Source organism: Vigna angularis, chromosome 1 (assembly GCF_016808095.1).
Source record: "Vigna angularis cultivar LongXiaoDou No.4 chromosome 1, ASM1680809v1, whole genome shotgun sequence".
NCBI classification, from domain to species: domain Eukaryota; kingdom Viridiplantae; phylum Streptophyta; class Magnoliopsida; order Fabales; family Fabaceae; genus Vigna; species Vigna angularis.
In genome coordinates this window covers 876,394-898,778 of record NC_068970.1, presented here as the reverse complement: position 1 = coordinate 898,778, position 22,385 = coordinate 876,394, and the positions used below count along the sequence as shown (strand labels likewise).

Below are 22,385 nucleotides of genomic sequence, written 5' to 3'. Positions count from 1 at the left end.
TAGTATTGAGAATATCATCTTAAAATCTATAAAATAAACCATAAAGCGAAACATTTTGACAACTTTTAAAATTAATTAAAGAAAATAAAAGGTACATAAATCTTGAGGTTGAGAATATATGGAGTCACGTCGTGCAACTACTCTCCCACGATGGGCTGAGAAGACTGGTCCCCTTGGACATGCAGGCTCCACTCATGATGGAGCTTCTTAAATTGGTGTATGAACTCCAAATTCATCATCAGAAAACGATAGATGCAGAGCTGAACCTTGCTTGGTAGAAAAAATCAAACCACCTTAATCCTAACGAGGAAAAAGGAAGCTTCCCAAAGGATACTTAATTCTTATGATTGCTGTGGAAGGAAGGTTTCCTCATTTATTTATCACCTGTTTAATTCGTCAATAACTTCAACATTATAAAAACAAATTCAAACAACTTTTTAATTTCTACCTTCCGTCCGTCCGTCCCAGTTGTAGATTCTTGCACATCAAACAACTCAACTGCCCAAACCCACCAACCCTTATCTTATAAATAAACTAACCCCTCCTTTTCCATCTCTCTCAATCTCATCATCTCCACTACCTGCTCCACCTGAAAGTTCTTGTTTGCATCACAAGAAACAATTTTTCTTTTCGATTCTCCAAACCCATTTGCTACCACCAACCCTATACACATTCTCAGCTTGTCAACTCATTTACCAATTGGCACCGGTTAAGGTAGATTAATTACAGGACCAGACATGTTCATGGGCAACATGTTGAGGATGGTGTTGGCTTTGTGTGTTCTGAGCAGCGTGGTTGTGACATCCTCGGCTCAGACGTGTAGAAACCAAACATTCTCTAACAGGTTGTTCACCACATGTCGTGATCTTCCACAGTTGACAGCTTACCTGCACTGGACGTACGACCAGGGGAGTGGGAAGTTGGAGATAGCATTCGTGCACGCGGGAATCACCTCGACAAACAGGTGGGTGGCGTGGGCCATCAATCCCAGGAACACTCTGGACCCGGCCATGATTGGAGCCCAGGCACTGGTGGCCATTCCTCAGTCGAATGGAGGTCCAAGGGTATATACTTCATCCATAGCGAGCACCAGCACGCAGTTGGAAGAGAGTGAAATCAGTTATCCGGTGTCGGGGTTGAGTGCCACCTACGTGAACAACGAGGTAACCATTTTCGCCACTCTCACACTTCCCAACGACACCACCTCCTTGGTCCACGTCTGGCAAGATGGATCTGTCTCTGGCAGTACCCCTCAAGAGCATAGCCACGAGACTTCCCACCAAAACTCCAAGGAAACGTTGAATCTTCTTTCCGGTTCCTCCACTCAGGTGACAGGGAATTCACGCCAGAGAAGAAGAAACGTAAGCACCAAGGACCAATCTTTGCTTAATGTTTTCGATCATATCGTACATATCAATTTTCTGTTTTTTAAGTTTATTTCTGTTGTCTGAAATTTTGTTTTGGAGCATTTGAACGCAAAAACTTGAAGAAAACAGAGAAGGATGATAAAACATCTCTCAATTGTTTTGTTTTCTTAAATAATTTTGAAATCATAATGGATTTTGGATAAGAAATTAATTGTATAGAATTGATTTTGAAGACAAAAGAGTGAGAAGGAATCGAATAGGCTCTGTAGTTTATTTATGTGATTGAGTGTGGAGATTGTTAATTTCAGACACATGGAGTGATAAATGCGGTGAGCTGGGGCATACTGATGCCAACGGGTGCCATAATCGCAAGGTACTTGAAGGTGTTCAAATCTGCTGACCCGGCTTGGTTTTATCTTCACATCACTTGCCAAGCCTCTGCCTACATAGTTGGTATTTCCGGATTCGGAACCGGTCTCAAACTCGGCAGTGACTCCGAGGGTGTCGAATACGACACTCACAGAGCGATTGCTATTGTCCTCGTTTGCTTAGGAACCCTTCAGGTACGAGGTTTTCCTGTTATGACACCATATACAATATATGCTTAAGTGATGTTGGTGGTACTGACAGAAAACTACATGTGCGATGATTGGATGCAGGTGTTTGCATTGTTCTTGAGGCCGAACAAGGACCATAAATTCAGAGTGTACTGGAATGCCTACCACTACTTGGTGGGATACGCCACCATATCCCTCAGCATCGCCAACGTTTTCAAAGGGTTCGACACCTTGGAGAATTACGTAGGGGATCGCTACAATGACTGGAAGCATGCGTACATTGGCATTATTGGAGCATTGGGTGGCATTGCTGTGTTTTTGGAAGTTATCACATGGATCATAGTGTTGAAGAGGAGAAAGTCAGAGAACAAGTTGCCACACGGAGAAAATGGTGTTAACGGGTATGGTTCTAGGCCATAGCAGGCGTAGGATATAGATATGACGTGTATGTAGCCAGATAGATATTGCTTTCTTTTGTTATTTCTTCTATTGGTGTGTTATTATGTCGTTGGACTCCTCTGTATGATGTTGAGGTTATCTGGGGAGTGCTCCAGCTGCTTAGACTATCAGTTTTGAGGTAATTCTTTCATAGGAAAGTGACTTACTTTCAGGTTCTTGTTTTATTTATATTGTTACTGCAGGGTATACGTTGTATCGGTTTCTTTTACTTCATATCTGTATTTATGATTAATGATTAATTACTTCTTACCATTGTCTTACTCACTCTACATATCTTGAGTTTCAAATATCCTTTTGCGTTCCGCGGCAGCAACCTTTTTCTTTCTTGGCCTCGTGGCGACATTCGTTACATTCTAATATTATTAAAAACAATTTTAAAATAATTTAAATAAAAAAAAAAGTAAAAAAAGGAAGTCGCACTTTTAGGCATCATAATACAAACATCCTTCTTGTCATATTTGTGTGAGAGAATAGCACTTTCACAAACTTTTCTTGGAAATGGAAATGTAGAAGAATATGCTAAAAAAGAGTTGTATGAATCAATAATAATTAAGAATAGTTTCCGAAACATGAAAGAACATTTCCATTCTTGAAAATAATCTTTTAATATATATATTTACCATAGGAACTGAGGCTATAATTTGATTCCTTCAAACTCAAAAAATTGATAAAAGATTCAGAAATTCAACTGAACAAAATAACAAGAAATGACCTAAGCGAAAAATATAAAGCTCTTTCTGATTGAAACAACTCATCTGATTTAATATTATATTAAAAGTTGGTTAAGCTTCAATTATAGTTGTAAGTAGCAGTTCAACGTTTAAAGCATACAGCTCAGATTCCTAGAATACATTGCATTTAGGGAACAAACACAATCATTGACTCGACCTGAATTAGAATAGACTTGGTCAGGCTAAAGGAAAGCATTGGGTTCTCCAATTCCTCCTCACCATCCACCAAGAATACTGGATTTTTATAATTCTCTGTTCTGCTATCGACACAAGACTAGACCAATCATTTTATATATTATATACAATCATAATCACAGTTGTTCATATATTATGAAAATGTAAACCAAACACGGTCCAGCCGGAAGCAGAGATACGTATGCCAATTTACTTTATAATAGGACATAACTAACCACTTGCAATTTTCTCAAATTTCTGTCAATTTTTATTATCTTTATCATTATACCAACTACCTAAAATATACCAACTACAAAAAAGACTCAGCCATCTAATAATTAACCAAACTGAAATTCAAAAGGAATTAAAATGAGATGAAACAGCATGACATATTGTATGGCTAAACTATACATTATTCTAAACTAAGTCGCATGGCTAAACTATCTGAGATTTTTGAACTAGAGAATAGAATACTAAAATTTTGGTAATGTCATACAAGAATTAGAAAAATAATTGAAGTCACGCGCATCCACACTACAAAGCATTTTACCCAAAGGGAGAAACGAGTTAACATGAGACTGACTAAATTTCTCCTGTTCTCGCTGATTAATAAAGGTTTCTCACAGGTTTTGGCGCACAACATCAACAAGAGCATCCTTCAAGAAAGGGTTGGAAGCTGCTACTCGCTGAGATGTGATGTCAAAATCAGCCCCAGACCTGAAGCAAATGAACCATCAGATATTGACACAAGTTTGTGCTTTATAGTTCTGAATGAATAGAAAGGACTTCCCATATTGCATGAACATCCAACTACAATTACATAAATGCCCACGAGATAAAGATTCACCCAAGTAATAAAATAGCCCACCTATCTAACAGTGCAACCAGTCTAGTAGAACAGCGTGACATATTGCAAAAAACCCAAGTCCCATAATCACTAGAAACAATATCAAAATCCAGTATATAAACAAGGATAAACCTCAATTTATAAACCAATTTTGGTGGATTGAGTCAGACCTAAGCCACTTTCTAATATGATAACAATGTCCATCTTAGATTTTAAAGGATCATTAAGTAATGTCAAAATACAACATATATAAGTAAGACAATCCTTACCTTAAAGTTACTGTTGTTGAGTTTGACTTAAACCATTTTTTTAATATAACATGTTATATTCTAAAGAACAAGGCATCAAATTAAAGACACTTACGGATCAAATAAAACACCTCCAGCTTCTCTAACAATGACAGCACCGCCTGCCACATCCCTAATAAGAAGGAAGAGACGGTTAATCTAGGAACATATCAAATTATCATAATTCCCAGTTATAAGGGATGTTAACATTCCTACCAAGGACCTCCAAAGCCTAGTTCAAAGCATACATCCAGCCTTCCACATGCAATTCCGCATAGGTTTAAAGCACAGGAGCCAGTCATTCGGAGTGATCTCACCTAATCAGAATAAAGGCATGGTTATTATGATGCAATAATATCAAGCTTTAATCCGATGGATTCCAATAGGAAGAACACCTAATTTTACCTTGAAAAGCAAGCTATTAATCCTATTTGTACAGGCATCTACCGTTAAATTGTCACGTTTTGTTCCAACCTGCACTTTCAGAAATAAAAAAGAACTTGATGAGTTTCAAATCTATCTTGATTTGAAACATTTACAGTGAAACTGACACACGTTTGAGTCATCCCCTTTCACGTTAGTATTGCCAAAATATGATAACTTTCATAATCAAGGACTGGAATTGCATGCAATTAAATAAAATGTGTATGGACAAAAGGTGAAAGTCACTGGGGATAGAACTCTTTTTGCACAATAGGTGGCAATAATTTAAGGCATCATGAAAACTGCCCGTAACCCGCCCAGGTTACTAGCGGGTTACTAGGCCGTCCCTTGTGGGTTACCTGGAATACAATTTAAAGCAAAACTAGCAATGACATTGACATCACAATCTGCTAAATGATCATACTTGCAATTAGTACAATCTAACTCCCAAAAAGACATTTTAATTCCTATTTTACTTTCTTTTACTTTCATCATCGTGTCACAATGATTGCCTAAATAAATGGAAATGTTTAGATTTTGTACCTTCTAGGTTTGCACAAGCTCAGAAATAGAAAGGCTTTGAAATGTATACACAAAGCACGCATTTCTAATTCGAAGTACTTGAGAGGCAAGCAGCAATCCAAACAAAATCAGAGCACACATATAAAGGTCGAGGAGCATACAACATTATAAATCCAAATGGTCAGGTTATAAATCTATTTGGAAAATATAAGGAGAATATCATGATTTATATAGATCCTCTAACACAGCTCAGGACGTCGATGCTAGGTATTGAAAAGAGAATACAAATGTGTGGAAAAAGATTGACATGTAATGGCACACACAAACTCATACATGCATGCTCCTTAGGTGCTTAGACCAAATAACAGACAGAATGTAGTCTGCAGTTTTTATTTACCAAAAGAACTGGAGGACTATTGCCATTGATATGCTGCAGCAAATGACTATCCTAACAGAAAGTCTCGCTAATGCCCAATATGGGTAGCGAGTTGAACAGAACACATATCATTGGTCCATAGAAAAAGGATAAATGAAGAACTTTCACAAAATGAACTCTAACAAACTTGAAATACCTCCGTGGCAAGAAGCGCGCTTATTAGTTCAGTTTGTGATGATACTGAAAAATTTAAGGCAATATCCATGAGGTAACTATAGTCAATTAACAATAACAATCAAAAGACAGAGATCAGAAGATCCACCTTTTATAGGGTTCCCGTTCAGAAAAGCACCTTTACCATGGATTCCAGTGAAAAGCTACATGTACCATCATAAAACTTCAGTTTTCATACCAAGGAAGGGGGGAAAGCAAATAAAAACTCTTAAAAAGTATAGATTTTAGGCCTAATTCAACCTCTCACAAAATCAACTTACAAGTACGATTTGTTCATATTTATATACTATAATTTAGTTACATTGCTCATATTTATATACTATAATTTAGTTACATCTTTGGTCGATATGAATTTCCAACAAAAACAATTAATCTACCGCAGCAATACCAATATTACTAATAGAAAGTAAGTTATCGAATTTAGGTCCTAAATTAATTACTTCAACGTCACTAGTCCGGAATGGATTCCCTCATGTTAAACCTTCACATGAGTATCTTATTTGAAAATTTTGGGTCTATCTTTCTCTTTAAGTGTACATAAATTTTAATACGATTCTACCTGTTTAATCTTCAAGAAGAGAAAGATACAAAAATCCACATGATATATGAAAATTCAATAGAAAATAGGTTTCGTTTACTTATAACAACGTTTACCATTGAATAGCACGTATGTTTCAAACGTCAGGAATTTTGGAATGGCGTTGTGATCAGACAGTGGTGCCAAAGAAAGGTTCTCACCTCATTAATGATAGGATTGTAAACAACACCAACTGTAGGAATTTTTCGAATTGTAAGACCGATGGATACACAAACAAAAGGGAACCTAAAAAAGCAGAACTATAATCAGTCCATATAGAAAAGCCAATGTATCAGTTAAAACATCAGAGCAATATTTACCCATGAACAAAATTAGTAGTTCCATCGAGAGGATCAACTATCCACGTGGGTTCGTCAGTCAGTTCCGCATTGCCACCAGCAGCTGTGGTTTCTTCCCCGATGAACTAAACATAAAAAACAACTTAAAATGAAGTCAAGAAGATATTCCGTCAAATATGATTGTGTGTATAGTTGAGGAAGAGATGAATGAACCTTGTGAGAGGGGTAAAGTTGCTTGAGATGATTAAATATGAGATCTTCACATGCTTTATCAGTTTCAGTGACCAAATCAACCTAATGAAAGCAAAAAGAATTATTATTGTACCTTCGATCGTCTACTTACAGTGCAAATGTCCAAGTTAGAAATGAAGGCAAGGCAGAAACCTGTCCTTTGTGATGCACGTTCTTGGTCTGATAGAAACCTTTCCGAATAATCTGCAATGAAAATCGTTTTGACGATCGAAAGTGATGAAACTAAAGAAACATAAACAGAGAGAGATTTAAGTGGGGAACGACCTCACCGGCCTTGTGAGCAGCATCGACCGCAGATGCGAGAAATTGGGAGAGCGAATCTGTGTTTGCAATGAAAATCAAAAGATTTCAATATCATATAACATTCGCAGTTATTAAAATGATTCGATCTTAATCGTACCACTGTCACCCATTTTGTTCCTTCGCAAATCAGAGTGAGAACTTCAACAGCACACTGCTCTCATTCTGAATCAGAAGCCCAACTATATAGCATTTTCAGTTCCATTTCCCATTTTCTCCTCTTTCGAATTTTACTTTGTTTATAAAAACTCAAATTTGGCCCTAAATTATTTTATTTTTTCCTAAACATTTTATTAACATTTATTTGTCTCTCAATTTCTCATGTTTTGTTATTTTCCTCAATGGTGTTTATGAATTTGTTCCGTTTTCTCTTGTCTATTATCGATTCTTGTCCTGGTGCCGTGAATGAGAAGAAAAGAAAACATGGAAAGCATTCTGCTCTTGTTCTCTCACGAACCTTCTTTCACTGTCTCTCACCCACAAATCATGAAGCAATTCCGGATTTTATTTTTGTCTCTAACATTCATAATATTTCATTTCTTTATTCTCCCAAAAGTGAAAACAAAAGTCATATACCCTTTCATCTATCACTCTCCAATCAACCAACCATCTTTCTTTCTCGGTATGCTTCTGGAAGTTAATCTTTATCCTTTCAAAATTAAAAAAATGTGACCTTCAAATTTGAAATCAAGGCTCTGAAACATTAATGTCATATTTTTCTCTTAACAAGATTAGTCTTTTTCACAAACTCCTTACCTTTTTTTCCTAGAAATTCACGCAAACAATGGTTGTTTGGTGGGAAAATAAAGTGAAGGTTTGAAGTTTGGAGTGGTTTCATGTTATAGGATTAATTTTTTTAAGGTGATAAAAAAATTTCTAAAAGGTTTTTAAACTCTATATTAAATCACGAAGTCATTAAAATTTGATTTTATTAATACTCAAATCGTATAAATAGAAATATTAGAAGTATATACATATTATTACTTAAACATAAAAAGTGTTAAGAGCTATAATGAGCTTTTTGTGAAATTATATCTAACTATATTCTAAAGTATAAGTTTTTCTCTAACGTTAGAAATGGAATAAAAAAAACTAACATCTATTTATTTACTCGTAATGTCTGAGGACCAAACTTAATTCACTCTTAATTTTTTAATAGCCCACTTTTTTGTTACTTTTATTTTATTCTCTGAGTCCGGTTAAATTAAATAATGATATTATTTTACGAAAAATAAAATGTCGAGACACCTTCTTTTTCAAAAAAATTTCTTTCTCATCATTTATTGTGTGTTACCAAACAAGAAAATGTTTCAGTTGATTGAAAAGGATGGGGAAAAGGATACATAACTTTTTTAAAACAGTTAAAAGACAAAAATTGAAATTGCGTCGTTGTTTTGTCTCTGAGTCCAAATGGTACACATTGTTTTCAAGGCAATAAAACAAAAAGTCCATTTATGGGGGACCCTTAGCCAGGAATTCCATCTTAACTCACAAGAGTGTCTAAAAAAATTTCAATTTTCTATTACTTAAAATAGTTATTAATTGCTATCATCACATTATAAACAGTTGCCAATAATAAATTTCTTATTTTTTAATAGTCATTTGAAAAAGTTTTATCTTTAATTATTTCTAATTAATGAAAAATATAAACATTTTATATTGACTATACGTAAGTAGTAAACTTTATAAGAAAAACATGTCATGGAGAACACAGCTTAATGTATATCGTCGGTGTCAAAAGTTTTACACGATCAATTAATTAAGAATCATTGATATTATATATTTATTAATTATTATAAAAATTAATAAGTCTCATTCTTTTTTTTCCTTTCATAACATGAGATTATATATCCATATAAACATGCTTGATCATGCATTGAAAAGGAGAAGAGGTCCTTTTAACGAGTGAAAATAATTTAACAAATATATTTTACCATGAAAGATAAAATGTATGCTTTTAAAACCAGACAGCTGGGCAAGAAATCGTTCAAGAGTCAATAATTCAATCTTGCTCTAACTCATAATTACAAAAAGGTAGATAGCACAATATTAAATAAACATACCAAACTTTGTAACTCAACGAAAATAGTAGATACTTTCATTATTAGTTTCTAAAAGTCAAAGTGCTTGCCTAATCGGTTTAGAATAAGATTAAATATATCATAATACTTATTAAAGGCTGAATTTCAACGATACTCAATATTTATTAACCGGTTCATGAACTTTTTAGTGCAATTGACCCATCCAATTATGTTTTGAGAAAAGTGGTAAAGATTAAAACGCACTAACCATTTTAGATTTTTTGAAAGTTACATACTTTCTTGACAGATTGTGTTAATGTAAAAAGCTTTTCAAATTTTGACCATTCATTGTATTCAACTCAGGTAAAAAATGCCCCCTCACTGGTATAAGGATTTTATGCAGTGACTTTTTCACCTGAAGAGATCCTAACCCTTAAATAGATTTCGTTGATAACATGTACTTTGATGTAAAGTAGATTTTTCTCTCATGTCTAATAACATCATTAGAATACAGCAGAAGTCCAAAATGAAGAACTAACAGAAGAAATTTGTCATACAAATAGAGTAAGAATATTACATGACCGAATACAATATATAAATCAGCTGGTAGGTAAACCATTCTAACACCAGAAAGCCATATACTGCTACTGCGTGTAGCTAATTTTAGTAATTTATTTATTTATCTACGAATTACAGAAACGAAATTAAATTTCAGAATGAAAACACTGGAATTGTGTTGAATGTTGGTCTCATCTTGATGAAGACTAAAAGAACTATATCAATAGACAATTATATAAAGTAAAATGTCGCAATGCACCTTCTCACCTCACAATCTGAAGCTCAAGCAATATCTCTCGGTTCAAGAGCTGCAATTTCTCTTATAACTTGAGCTTTGTCAGCTTCAAACTGTTCATCCTCTACAAAATCCCAATAAATGTGAGATCATGGGAACACAATACTAAGAAAGTAAATACAAATTATTCAGAAATGACATCACTTTTTTCCTTACCTTTAGCTATTTTTAAGTCACCCAAAAGTCTAAGAAGCTTGCTTCTGTTTGCAACAAGTATGCTGATGATATCTGCTGGTTTCTTTTGGTTAGCAACAAAAAGCTGCATGACAAGAACAAATCAATATAGAGAAGCATAATTTGAAAGGTATTATGTTAAGAATAACGTTTCAAAATGTGGACCGATATGTAACTATAATACCTTGAAAACATGAAATGCTTCAATCTGTATGCTCTTGCTTGACTCCTGCAGAAAGATATGAGCAATGACCCATTAAATGCTTTTACAAACATAGCAAAAATTCTGAATTTTCTCTTCAACATTAATACACACACACACACATATATGCTCATCAGAAACTCAACATTGATCATGTCAATGTTTAGCAATTCCTTACGTTTAGACAGATGGACTAGTAAGAAGTCACTGTAATATTTTAATAAAAATTAAAACATTGTCGACTCAAAAACTGCAATATCATATAATAATATATTTCCTTTTTTAGCTTTTGTGGTGGTGGGGGGGGGGGGACACAAGACAGTTGAGAAAACAAGTCATGAAGTTCTACATGAAGGACCATACTCGTAGAAGATTCATTAAAATCCTTAGGTTGTCTCGTGAGCTGACATATTGTGTCATTACAGCTGAATTTGAGCGATCAAGTAACATATCTCCCAGCACCTGCAAAAGAGGGATAAAAGAAATCACTCAACAAATATACATGAACAGATTCAATTATCGAACAAGAATAAAAGTAGCAATAGAAGACATATAATAGCAAAGAGCTGAACAAACTCAAGCCTACTATAACCAAACAAGTAAAGATTTATGAAAACATTTTCAAGAGGATAATCTCAGAATCCCAGACTTCTCATTCTTGCATTATAAAATTAGAGTTGAGATGAATAACAAACAAACTTAGATCATACCTTGACAGCTTGACGCCTTGTAATATAATTGGAAGATTCCAACAGCTTGGAGTTATATTCATCAAAAAACTGTAATTAATCACAAAGACAATGAGTAACAACGGGTGGTAACTACGATTATCATAGAAAGTATCATCCCTACCAAAACAAACTTTAAAAAGTGGTAGCTTTAAACTAGATTCCAAGATCAAGGCAAGTAAAAACACTTGTGTGGTTAATATTCATAAATAAATGTGGTTATGTATACGAGATAAAACCAATACAAAATAAAACATGTCAAGATAAACAGATAGACTTTCTAATGCAATCTATGCAACTAACAGAAAGTATTGTCCCCCTCCCAAAAAAACGTTTTAAAAAGATTCCAAGAACAGGGTGAGGAAAAACACTTCGGTTGTTAACAATCATAAACAAATGCTGTCATGCATTTACAGCTGTTCTTTGAAATAAGTTCTATTACACAATATTTTAAAAAGTATTTTCTCCAATAACAAATTTCGTATAACTTAAACATGAAAAAAACAATGATTCATTTTTCAAACTCCCTCTGGAAAACAATAATATCAATGTAAGAGTTACCAAAGAACTAAAATCATAATCTAAATGTGACCCTTTAGTACCAAACTACATACTATTACCATTAAACCTTCACAAATCAAGCATTCCTCCAATGAATCTAGCACCAAGAAGAATATTGCAAGAAGCGAAATATACACATGTGTGTAAACCTAAAAAATCATTGATTTTCTATTTAAATTGAGGGGGATAACCTACCCATTCATAATTCTTGGAAAGGAATTCGGCAACTGTAGATTTATGCCTCATCAAGAGCTCCTGCAACGATGTGACATGATATAACTCTCAACTTTCCCTAAAGAAGGGGCATGATACCAAAAACGAAAAAAATACCTTAAAAGTAGCTCCAGCATCTGCAGCTATGTCAAAATTTGGAAGTTGAATGTAGTCAAAAAACTTCTTCATATGAGGTGAGTCCAGAACATATCTGATATAAAGCAAAAAGTTACAGCATCAAAAGTCACAACTCATAGAAGTTATTCTAGAAACAAATATAATGCATAGGCTGTCTCTGATTTTTCTTCATCTATTTATGCTTCAGTTTCCATAGGGGCTGCCTACAGAATAGCATTATCGTGTAGCAAATAACATATATGGAAGTATTGGAATCAATAGCATCACCAATATGACTTCAAGATATAAAACTATTCTAGCATGGCCAAAATTATTGTTTCCACCAGTGAACATTAACTGCTTTAAATTTGAAATCACAAAAAAAAAACACCGTCGAATCTATTTGCTCCTTCCCCTTACTTAGCAACAATCTGGTGTCTTATACACTCTCTCAACATCGCACCGTAGTGTAAAGCCATGTCCATGTTTTCATAGCTACAAAAAGGAAACAACAGAGCTTGTCAATAATATCATGAGAGAATCAACAGAGGGCGAGCGCAATTTTATAAAGAGCACAACAAGAAACAGAAGTCACGTGATCACGATAAGATACACAACAGTACAGACTTTCACCTAAAGAAACGGATCAAATGTAGCAATCAAGAACGATTGACTATAATCAACTGGCACCACAAAACTAAATTTACATTAAATCAAAATAGCGAGTGCACCTACCGACTGGAAAGCCAACTAGAAAAATTAAAAAGACAAACATGAAAGAAACAAAAAGTTTGTCCAACAGTTGTAGCCTACCCAGATATCAACACATCCATGAGATCCAAATTTGTCTCCAAGTAATCGGACGCGATGAGCTTAGACTGAACCTGCTGCCTCTGTAAATTCGCAACAATTTGAGTGGCATCCTTCCGAGCCTGAAAAAATTCGAACAACACAAAAAAAATCACCGAAAGAAATGAAATAATAAAATAAACGGTAACGCCTGTATCAAGCAATTACCTCCAAGTTTAACTTGGGAAGACATTGGATAAGGAGACGCAAGGTGTTTTCCTTGAAGAATTCCTGAGTGAGCTGCGCACAAGCCTCGGGGACCGGTTCGGATTCGCTGTTTCCATAGAGAATTGACTTCATCTCCCGGAGGTTTTTGGTGAGTTCGGCCGTCTGCAGAGAAGAGAAGAGAAAAAGTGGAAAACAATGGGAGGCGTAGAATGAGAGGTGCGATGCGAGGGAGAGTTGAAAATACCTTGTCGTCATCGCGGTTGGTGAGGCGGAGAAGATCTCGAGTATGGCGAACGATGTCGGAGGGAGTGCGGGGCTTGGACTTGAAGAGGCTCTTCATGGCGGGGGAATCCGGAGGGGAAAAAACCACCGCCTCCGACGAAGAGCCCCTCTTAGGCCCCTTGGGTTTGGACGCGCACACTCCTATCTCCGCTTCTTCTTCTCTTACCCTATCCGATTCCGATGTTCAATTTTCAGTTCTCAACCTTCCTTAATTCACCCCACTCTCCTATCCCTTCACGTGAATTCACGCCTTTCTCATTTTTTCTCTCGTCATCATCATCGCCTTCATCATTTCCACCGTCTCATTCATTCCCTCCATCTTCACTTCTTTTCTTTTCTTTTTCTTTTTTCTTTCTCACATTCTTTTTATTTCTGTCTCTTTCGATATTTCCCTTCCTTGCCGATTCCAACAACCAAATCTACAGACAAAAGACAATCCCTCCATCCATATGTTGCCAATGCACCTCTTACTATATTCTCTTTTTTTATTTATTGAAAATTAAAAATTAGGTCAATTTTGCTTTTTAAGTCGCCATTGGAGGGAGAAACTAATAAGGAAGTGAAAAAATAAAAAAAAAATATATATATATATATAATAGGAAAAAAAATCAGATTATTTAAATTAAAAGAAACATCATATAGATGAATTTTTTTTTAATATTCGACTGAATTGATAAAATTACCGTATTATTATAGTTAATTTTAGTTAAATGTTATATTATAAATTTAGTAAAATTATTTGTGTTTAATATTTTTTTATTGTTACATTTTTTTAATTACTATTATTTATTATTATTTTTTCTTTTTTAATGAGTTTTTTCTGATTGTGAGTGTTTAAGGTGAAGAAGAAGACAATGATAAGTTGATGATTGCCTAAATGTTGAAAGACATATGAGATTTTTGATTTTTTTGTGAATTGCAGATTGACTGATTTTGCACATGATAATGTGGATTGCTAATTGAAATTCTGATTTTAAAAATTATAATCGAGGTTTTCAATTTTACACATGATTTTCCACCAACACTTCTTTTTACCTAATAATTTTAACTTTTAACATTTCGTAAAATCGTGCTTACCTTTAATGACTTCAGTATAAATTATTTTAAACTAAAATCGTCTCACAACTTCATTATTAATTATTAGTGCAATAAGTTTGGAATTAAAGTTACTATCTCTTCAATGTAATTTAACTTTTTTATTAAAAAATGTAATTTAATTTTTTTATTAAAGTCCACAGTAGAATATATATATATATATATATATATATATATATATATAACATTATTATTGTTAAGAAATATACAATTATTAACATTGATTTTCTACAAATATTTTTTAAAATTATTTGTAAATATCTTTTGAAAAACTAATTCTAAAAATATTTATAGATATTTTATGAAAAATATTTCACAATAAAAATTATAAGTATTTTTTTAAAATTATTTTTAAGAAAATTTGGAAATAAATCTTCACGTAATAGATAATTTACATGCAATAGATATTTTTTTGATAATATATAGTAATATAATTTAATTGTTACTTTTATTTAAGTAAATTAAAGTATAAAATGAATAGCATTAGAGATAATAAACAGTTAAATAAAATAACTAATCATTGGATTTTAAATAATAAAAATAGTTTTTATTATATTCAAGTCAATGGTACCATAATTTCAATTCAAAATCAATACACTAAAGTTACGGGAATGATAATTTTATTTCAAAATCAATTTATACTATGACACCTTTAGTTCAATACCTATTAAGTCATTAATGTTATGCTCAAATTCAGCTCAAAATACTGAAATCCTTAAAGGGAAAGGTGTTAAAATGCAAATTTTACTAAAATCGTTATGAATTAATAGAAATTATTTTATGCAAAAATTTTAACGTCGATTCCTTCTAATTAATTAGTGTTTAATCTAATTAAATATCTAATCAAATTATACGAAGAAAAAGTGATAGAATCTTACACATAAATCAAAATTGACAAAAACTTGCATATAAGTATCATGATGATCAAAACCGAGGCATCCTTTTAACGAATTCTTTCAAATAATGTCATCATTAACCAGTACAATTTAATTCCTTCTGTAATTTTTTTTAAACAAGTCCCATACGAGTAATTTCTAAAATAAATTAACCCATATGCATATTTTTTAAAATAAATTTATCCCCGTTTAATAAAATAAACCTTTAAATGCATTACACAGTCAACCTTCCCACTTTGTACAAAAAGACCTAACTAAATTATACTAATTCGGCCTTCTAAAACCAATTTGGAAGATTGAATTTACAAATTTAACCTTTTAATTAAGATTTTGGCTCCTCAACATACCTCCTACAACATTTTTCCCCAAAGAAAAGAAAACATTGAAAACGCAAATCTTCAATTTTAGAAACATCTTAACACGCAGAGGAATAATAAAATAAGATTCACAGAACATCTAGTTTACCTAACTTAAGATTTTATTAGTGTATATAATAATAATACACAGAAGATAGATAGGCACTACAAGACAACAGAACCATTAAACACGTACAGGGGTAAAGGAAGTGAGGTTCCTGAAATGCTGCCACGCTTTCTCCCACACAATTGCTTCGTAGTTGTTGGAAGAAGAACCGTCGGCGGCCGCTAGGGTAAGGCGGTAGTTGAGCCCTGCAACTACCTGAATCTCGCCCTTCAATACCTTCTCCAACTTCAATTTATGACCCGATCGCTTAACATACTCCGTAACCGCGTAATCTGCTATCTCCTTTACGTGAGGATCGTTGATGTTCGTGATGGGACTCCACCCTCCGCTCATATTGTCCTTCCTTGCAACCGCAGAAGCAAAGAGAACAAACATCAGAAGAATAAGGCACTGGAGAGGTTTCATAGTGACTGGTAACTGTTTCTTCTCTCTCTTTCTTTCACTTGAAACTTGAAAATTCAGGATTCTAATTTATAGCAGAAGCTCGAGGAAGGGGAATAGTTTTTATGGGTTGGATCACACTGTATGTGCTTGGCCCATAAGAATAAAAGCCCATATAAAACATAACATGACAGTTGGTTCCAAATATTTCATATAAATACTCTAAATAGGTTATTTAAGTTGAAACCATTAATAATGCTCTGATTTATGAATTTTTATAAAATGCATGTACAAGTATTCGAAAAGAAAAATAGGAATTGAATTATTCAAACAATTGTGTACAGTCTTGTCTTATATAACAAGGCTCGTATTTCTTACAGGTGAACAAAATATATTATTTAATATATATATATATATATAATATGTTTAAAATTTTTATGTAGTTTCTAATGAAAATGAAACATTACTATTAATAATTAAATAAATACGTATTAAGTTTTATACATGCTAAATTTAGATTTTAAATTTTTTAAGAAATAAAAATACATTTATTTTACAATTAATTATCCTTATTTGCATAAATGTCTATTTATAGATAAAACATAAAAATCTCATTTGAAAATCTATAAATACTTATATAATGTATTAACCTATGTAATTATGTGACTGTATTTATTGTAAATTTAAAACTTTACTGTATAACAACTTATCAATCATATAATTGACTTCAGTATGAATTATTTTGACATATACTCACCCATATAATTTCAAGTTAAAATATTAAAGATTTAGGAGAACCCGAAAATAGAAAACGATGTTAGAAAAATTGGAGAAAAAAAAATATGAAGAACTGTTTTGTTTGTAATTGCAACTCCACATTCAATACAATAACTTATGTTTTTTCATTAATATATATAAAAAAAGAAATTTAATTAATATTTTGATGTCAATATTAAACACAAATATTCAATTATATCTTAATATCTTTTTTAACTTAATTGATTATCAATTTTGTTTAAAGTGTAATGTTAGCCTTTATGTTAAATTGAGATTAATGTTTATGATATGTAGGTATTAGTATCTTTAATTTTTGTTAGTGCTGTCAAAATGGGTTGTAACCCACGAGCCAACCCGGCTCACTTAAAACCCGACTCACCGGGTTGAACTCAATTATTAGTTATTTCAATATTATTAGTTAGCATTTTTTTATTATATGGTAGATAGTGATAAAGAAGATGTTTCAAGAGAGAAAAATATTATAGATTTATCTATTTAAGACTCTAATATTATAAATGGATAAGTGAGACAAAAATTAACAATATTAAAAACTTATTTGTTCGTTTTTTGTACATGTTTTTGGATTACGCTTTGATTGTATGATACTTTTTTTTATTATTTTGAATTGTCTTTAGAATTTAAGTCGGGTTGGGTTGACTCACTAAATGACCAACCCGTGGTGGGTCGGGCGGATTACCCGTTTTGAGAGCTCTAATTTTTGTTTTTATTTTCGTTTTCTTTCTAAGTTTATTTTCTTTCATTCTTTCATCATTTTCTTTATTTTCTCTTATGTTAGTTACCCTTCCATTTCCTCCTCTCTTTCTTTCTTACACTTCTCCTTCATCTCCTTCCTAGTCATTTCTCACACCACCATCGAACAAATAATGCAAACCCCACACCGTTATCATAATTTAATTAGATTTGCATGTATATGATAAATGCTGAAAATGGAAAAAAAAAAAGGATATGAAGGAAATGAAGAAAAAAACTGAAAACATATTTTACAATGCTTACACGTGACATCATAAAACGACATTAACATAAAATATATTAAGAAATAATTGAATATTTACCTTTGGCATCCATTCAACACAGTGATATCTTGCAAAATACCATTTCGAGGGTTAATAATTCATCTTCTGATATGGTTCGGATGAAATGGTTAGAGAGGATGTAGTATAAATGATTTTGATAAATAACAGTGGCAGCTTCATTATATTTATTTTTTTACTTATATTTGCATTATATTACTGGAACACAATTAGAAATATAAATATTACTAATATTTTTCGGTACATAAAACAAAAATTACCTACTATTGTTTTCATCGTTGAAAGATATTAACATAATTTAGTTTTTTTTTTCAAACACAAGTAACTCAAGGTGTTGTACATAGAACATATATGATGAGCATAAGTAATAGCCATCATTCCGTGAGAGAATAAGGAACATCTATGGCTAACTTGATAGACTTTTTCTCTGCCTTTTATTTTTCCCTTTTCACTAGAAAATAAAAAACAGTAAAGAAATTTGGCAACAAAAATGATTTGTTGATCATCATAAAAGTTAACATCTCAAAAATAAAAATAAAAATAATGAAATTTGTTATAACTTCTTTTATTAATTTTTGTTTTACAATTTGTCAGCGTGTGTGAAATTGTGAAGAAGGGAGTATTGATTTCTCTTAAAGTGAGTTTTGGTGATACGAGAAGAAAGAGTTTGAAGTTTCATAAGGTTAATTTAGAGTATAAGTTAATTTTACGAGTTTGACTTAGCTTTAAAATTTGATATAAGTTTAAAGTTTACTTCTTAATATGATATCAAAGTCATTGTTAGAGTCTATTTCTAATGAAATTTGTTGTTTGTTGAACATGTTATTTCATCCATTATCGGGTTTAGCTTCCATTACGTGTGATAGAATAGACTAATCAATAACTCTTAAAACACCTTTAAACACATAGAAAATTTATAAACAACACAAACACAATTATGACATACCACTATGTTCACGGATAAGTAAAGACTAACTAAAAGAAGTCAAACGTTACATACTAGTCAAAAGGGGTTACATGCAAAGAAATAATGAACAAAACAAACTAATAAAATGACAGAAAATAAACTTACTCTATCGAAGAAATTGATCGGACAAAAATGAATAACTCGTCACAAGATCACCCTAACGATCTTTGATATTGAAATAAATTAACAGAAGGTAAAACAACCTACAGAAAAAGGAGAAAACTCCATAAAAAAGGGTTTTAGAGAAAATACGTGTTTTTAAAATAATAAAACTAGTTTATAATTTAAATTTTTATTATTAAAATAATCGAGTCTCATAATTCTAAATACATTATCAATTCTAAAACATTATTTTTTAGGCTTTTACAATTTATTTATTTTAAAAATCAACTTACTTTAAAAATAAATTTTAAGAATGCAATATGGATTAAAGTATATATTTTCAATTTATTATTTAAGAGAAATTGACATAAGATATATATATATATATTTTGTATGATGATTAACTATTGAAAAAATAATCTAAGCTTGACATATTACTCTTTTGGTATGTGAAAATAAGTAATATTAATTTTGACATACATTTATAAATATATTTATCATTATTATTATTACTTAAATTAAACTATTAGATATAATTAATGTTTTAGATATTGTTTTGAAAATTTAAAATTTCATAAACTAATTACATTACTAAATGAATTAAAAGAATATAGAAAACAAAATTTATAAGATTACATAATATAATTTTTTATTATATGAGTTTGTCGAATATATGAGTTTATCAATACATTATAACATTTGTACACTAACTTATATTTATAACAAATATTCTCAACGTAATTTTTTATAGTCTATTCTTTATAATTTTAAAAAGTTTATTCTATATTTTTTTCACATATTATATATTTTTTATTTTTACAAAATTTATTCTTTACATTTCTACTTTTAAAAACTATGAATAATTTTTCACGTTGATTTTATTCAAAATTTAATTATAAACATGATTTTTTTCTTCAACCTCTAAATATTTTTTATTATAATATATATTTACTAACATAAAAAATACACACAAAAATACATCAACCCATACTTATGTACCAGTTTTAAAACTAATTTTATTTAAAAGAAATGAATACATAAAAGATAAAATTGAACAAGATAAGGTGTACACTAGAAAAATTCTTTTTTTATAAATTATACAGCAAAATATATTTAAATATAAGTCATAACATCTCAAATTTTTTATTCAAGTAACTAACAATTAGTGATGCATATTTTTATTTGAGAAAGACATTTTATAGAGTTTTTTTAAATGTAATTAAATATTAACACGAGAAACTTTATTCATCAACATAAAAACTAATCAATTAACTATTCTTATATTTGAGTGTTTGGAGTGTATATATACAGTGAAAAAAATGACTCTTGGAAACTGCAAACATTGTTTTTGGCATGCTAATGGAAAACTAAGTTTGCAACTGGCCAATAAGAATGCTCAAAAGACAAGGACAAAAACTTGCCATACGTTTCCAACACAAAATTGGACAAACTATTCAAATTATCTCAATAAAATAACTAATGAAATTATTGCATTAGTTTTTCAGTTTAGAAAGATAATACTAATTAAAAATGGTTGCCAACGCATATCATAACTTCCGTTTCTTTTTTCAACTGTTTGTAATTGGAGGCAAGCGGTGTCATAGGATAATATTGCACATATCATCACTCATCATTTTCTATCCTTAATTCCTTCGTATACGTAGGTAATGCTGCGAATCAATCTGACTCATTACGGATGTGAGTTGGGTTAAATTTAAAAATAATGTAATTTTTTTATGCGGGTCAGTTTTCAATCTGACTCACTTAAAACCTCGCTTATCGGGTTGAACCCGTGGTGAGCCATATTTATTATTTTGTGTTTAGTTAGTATTTTTTTATATAAGTTTTCAACCCACCTAATTTAATTTAATTATTATTTTGTGTTTAGTTGACATTTTTTTATTATATAGTAGATAATGATAAAAAGATGTTTCAAAGAGAGAAAAATATTATAGATTTATCTATTTAAGACTCTAATATTATAAATAGACAACTCAAACAAAAATTAACAATATTAAAAACTTATTTGTTCGTCTTTTGTACATGTTTTGGATTAAGCTTGGATTGTATCATTTTTTTTAATTGTCTTTGAAGTTTAACATTGTTTTAGAGTGACCTTTATTTAGATTTGAATTAAAAAATAATAATTGTTTTATTTAAAAAAAACTTATAATTAAATGAGCTAATGAGTCAACCCGTTTAACCCACCAACCCGTGGTGGGTCAAGTCGGGTTGGAATTTTTTCAGCTTGCTAATAAGTGAGCCGGGTTGGGTTGACTAACTAAGTGACCAACCCGTGGTGGGACGGGCCGGGTCGAGCCGAGTTATCCGTTTTGACAGCTCTATCTGTAGATAAAAAAATCATTCTTTTATATATATATATATATATATATATATATATATATATATATATATATATATATATATATGGATTTGCTAACATGCGTAAGGTTTTTTTAGTTGGTACATTTTAGCAATGTGTACTGAGTTTTAGTAGACAAAAATACCCTCATATATTATGGATTCTAAGTTTTAAGGTCAAAGATATTTGAATAATTTTCATTCTCAAAACTAAATAAAACAAGAAAGTCCTCACTCCCTTACTCACCTCCCTCGTTCCTCTTAACCATTTCTCTTTCATTTCTCTCACTCCGACCTTTTCTATGTCATCCCAATTGTAGCTCCAACGGAAAAAATCAAAAACACTCGTCTAACCCTAATCCACCTTCCTCACTTATCCTAATTGTTTCTCTCTCAACTCCATACTCTCTCTCACTCACACACAACAACTCACGATATCGCAATTTGTTGCTTTTCTATGTTTGTTCATTTGTTTTTCACTTTAATAACAAAATAATTGATGATGTTGATGTTGATTTTTAATTGAAGGGTTGTGTTATATCTTTTTCCTTCTGATTGTTATAAAATTTCGTTTTTAAATTTTAAAATTAGTAGTTTATCTCAAGGAAGATTTTATATTTTGACTATTAAGTTGTTCGAAAATATTTTTCAAAAGGGAAAAACCGTAATGTGAAAAGGGGATTTCAGAAGGGGTAAAT

The 22,385-nt window shown here is 31.6% G+C and overlaps 4 protein-coding genes across 4 annotated transcripts; 1 reads left to right on the top strand and 3 right to left on the bottom strand.

Annotated features, from left to right (window-relative positions):
- Positions 1–276: 276 nt before the first annotated feature.
- LOC108331992 (cytochrome b561 and DOMON domain-containing protein At5g47530) lies at positions 277–2,647 on the top strand. The gene is made up of 3 exons (XM_017567061.2): positions 277–1,361; positions 1,676–1,930; positions 2,027–2,647. The coding sequence occupies exons 1-3, from the start codon at positions 738–740 to the stop codon at positions 2,342–2,344; spliced, it is 1,197 nt and encodes a 398-aa protein (XP_017422550.1). The 5' UTR covers positions 277–737; the 3' UTR covers positions 2,345–2,647.
- A 971-nt stretch (positions 2,648–3,618) lies between these two features.
- Positions 3,619–7,898, bottom strand: LOC108332122 (inositol-phosphate phosphatase). The gene is made up of 12 exons (XM_017567251.2): positions 7,506–7,898; positions 7,370–7,425; positions 7,238–7,288; positions 7,067–7,147; positions 6,875–6,978; positions 6,716–6,800; positions 6,066–6,120; positions 5,940–5,983; positions 4,828–4,896; positions 4,639–4,739; positions 4,499–4,555; positions 3,619–4,005 (listed from the first exon to the last, which is right to left on the bottom strand). The coding sequence occupies exons 1-12, from the start codon at positions 7,516–7,518 to the stop codon at positions 3,909–3,911; spliced, it is 813 nt and encodes a 270-aa protein (XP_017422740.1). The 5' UTR covers positions 7,519–7,898; the 3' UTR covers positions 3,619–3,908.
- Positions 7,899–9,953: 2,055 nt separating this feature from the next.
- Positions 9,954–14,024, bottom strand: LOC108341649 (putative MO25-like protein At5g47540). The gene is made up of 11 exons (XM_017579334.2): positions 13,536–14,024; positions 13,292–13,453; positions 13,088–13,206; positions 12,695–12,769; positions 12,275–12,368; positions 12,140–12,199; positions 11,366–11,434; positions 11,019–11,117; positions 10,638–10,682; positions 10,436–10,538; positions 9,954–10,343 (listed from the first exon to the last, which is right to left on the bottom strand). Exons 1-11 carry the CDS (start codon positions 13,629–13,631, stop codon positions 10,267–10,269), a joined length of 999 nt encoding a protein of 332 aa, XP_017434823.1. The 5' UTR covers positions 13,632–14,024; the 3' UTR covers positions 9,954–10,266.
- A 1,704-nt stretch (positions 14,025–15,728) lies between these two features.
- Positions 15,729–16,513, bottom strand: LOC108339167 (cysteine proteinase inhibitor 1). Its single transcript, XM_017576313.2, has one exon. It carries the CDS (start codon positions 16,450–16,452, stop codon positions 16,105–16,107), a length of 348 nt encoding a protein of 115 aa, XP_017431802.1. The 5' UTR covers positions 16,453–16,513; the 3' UTR covers positions 15,729–16,104.
- Between the last annotated feature and the right edge of the window lie 5,872 nt (positions 16,514–22,385).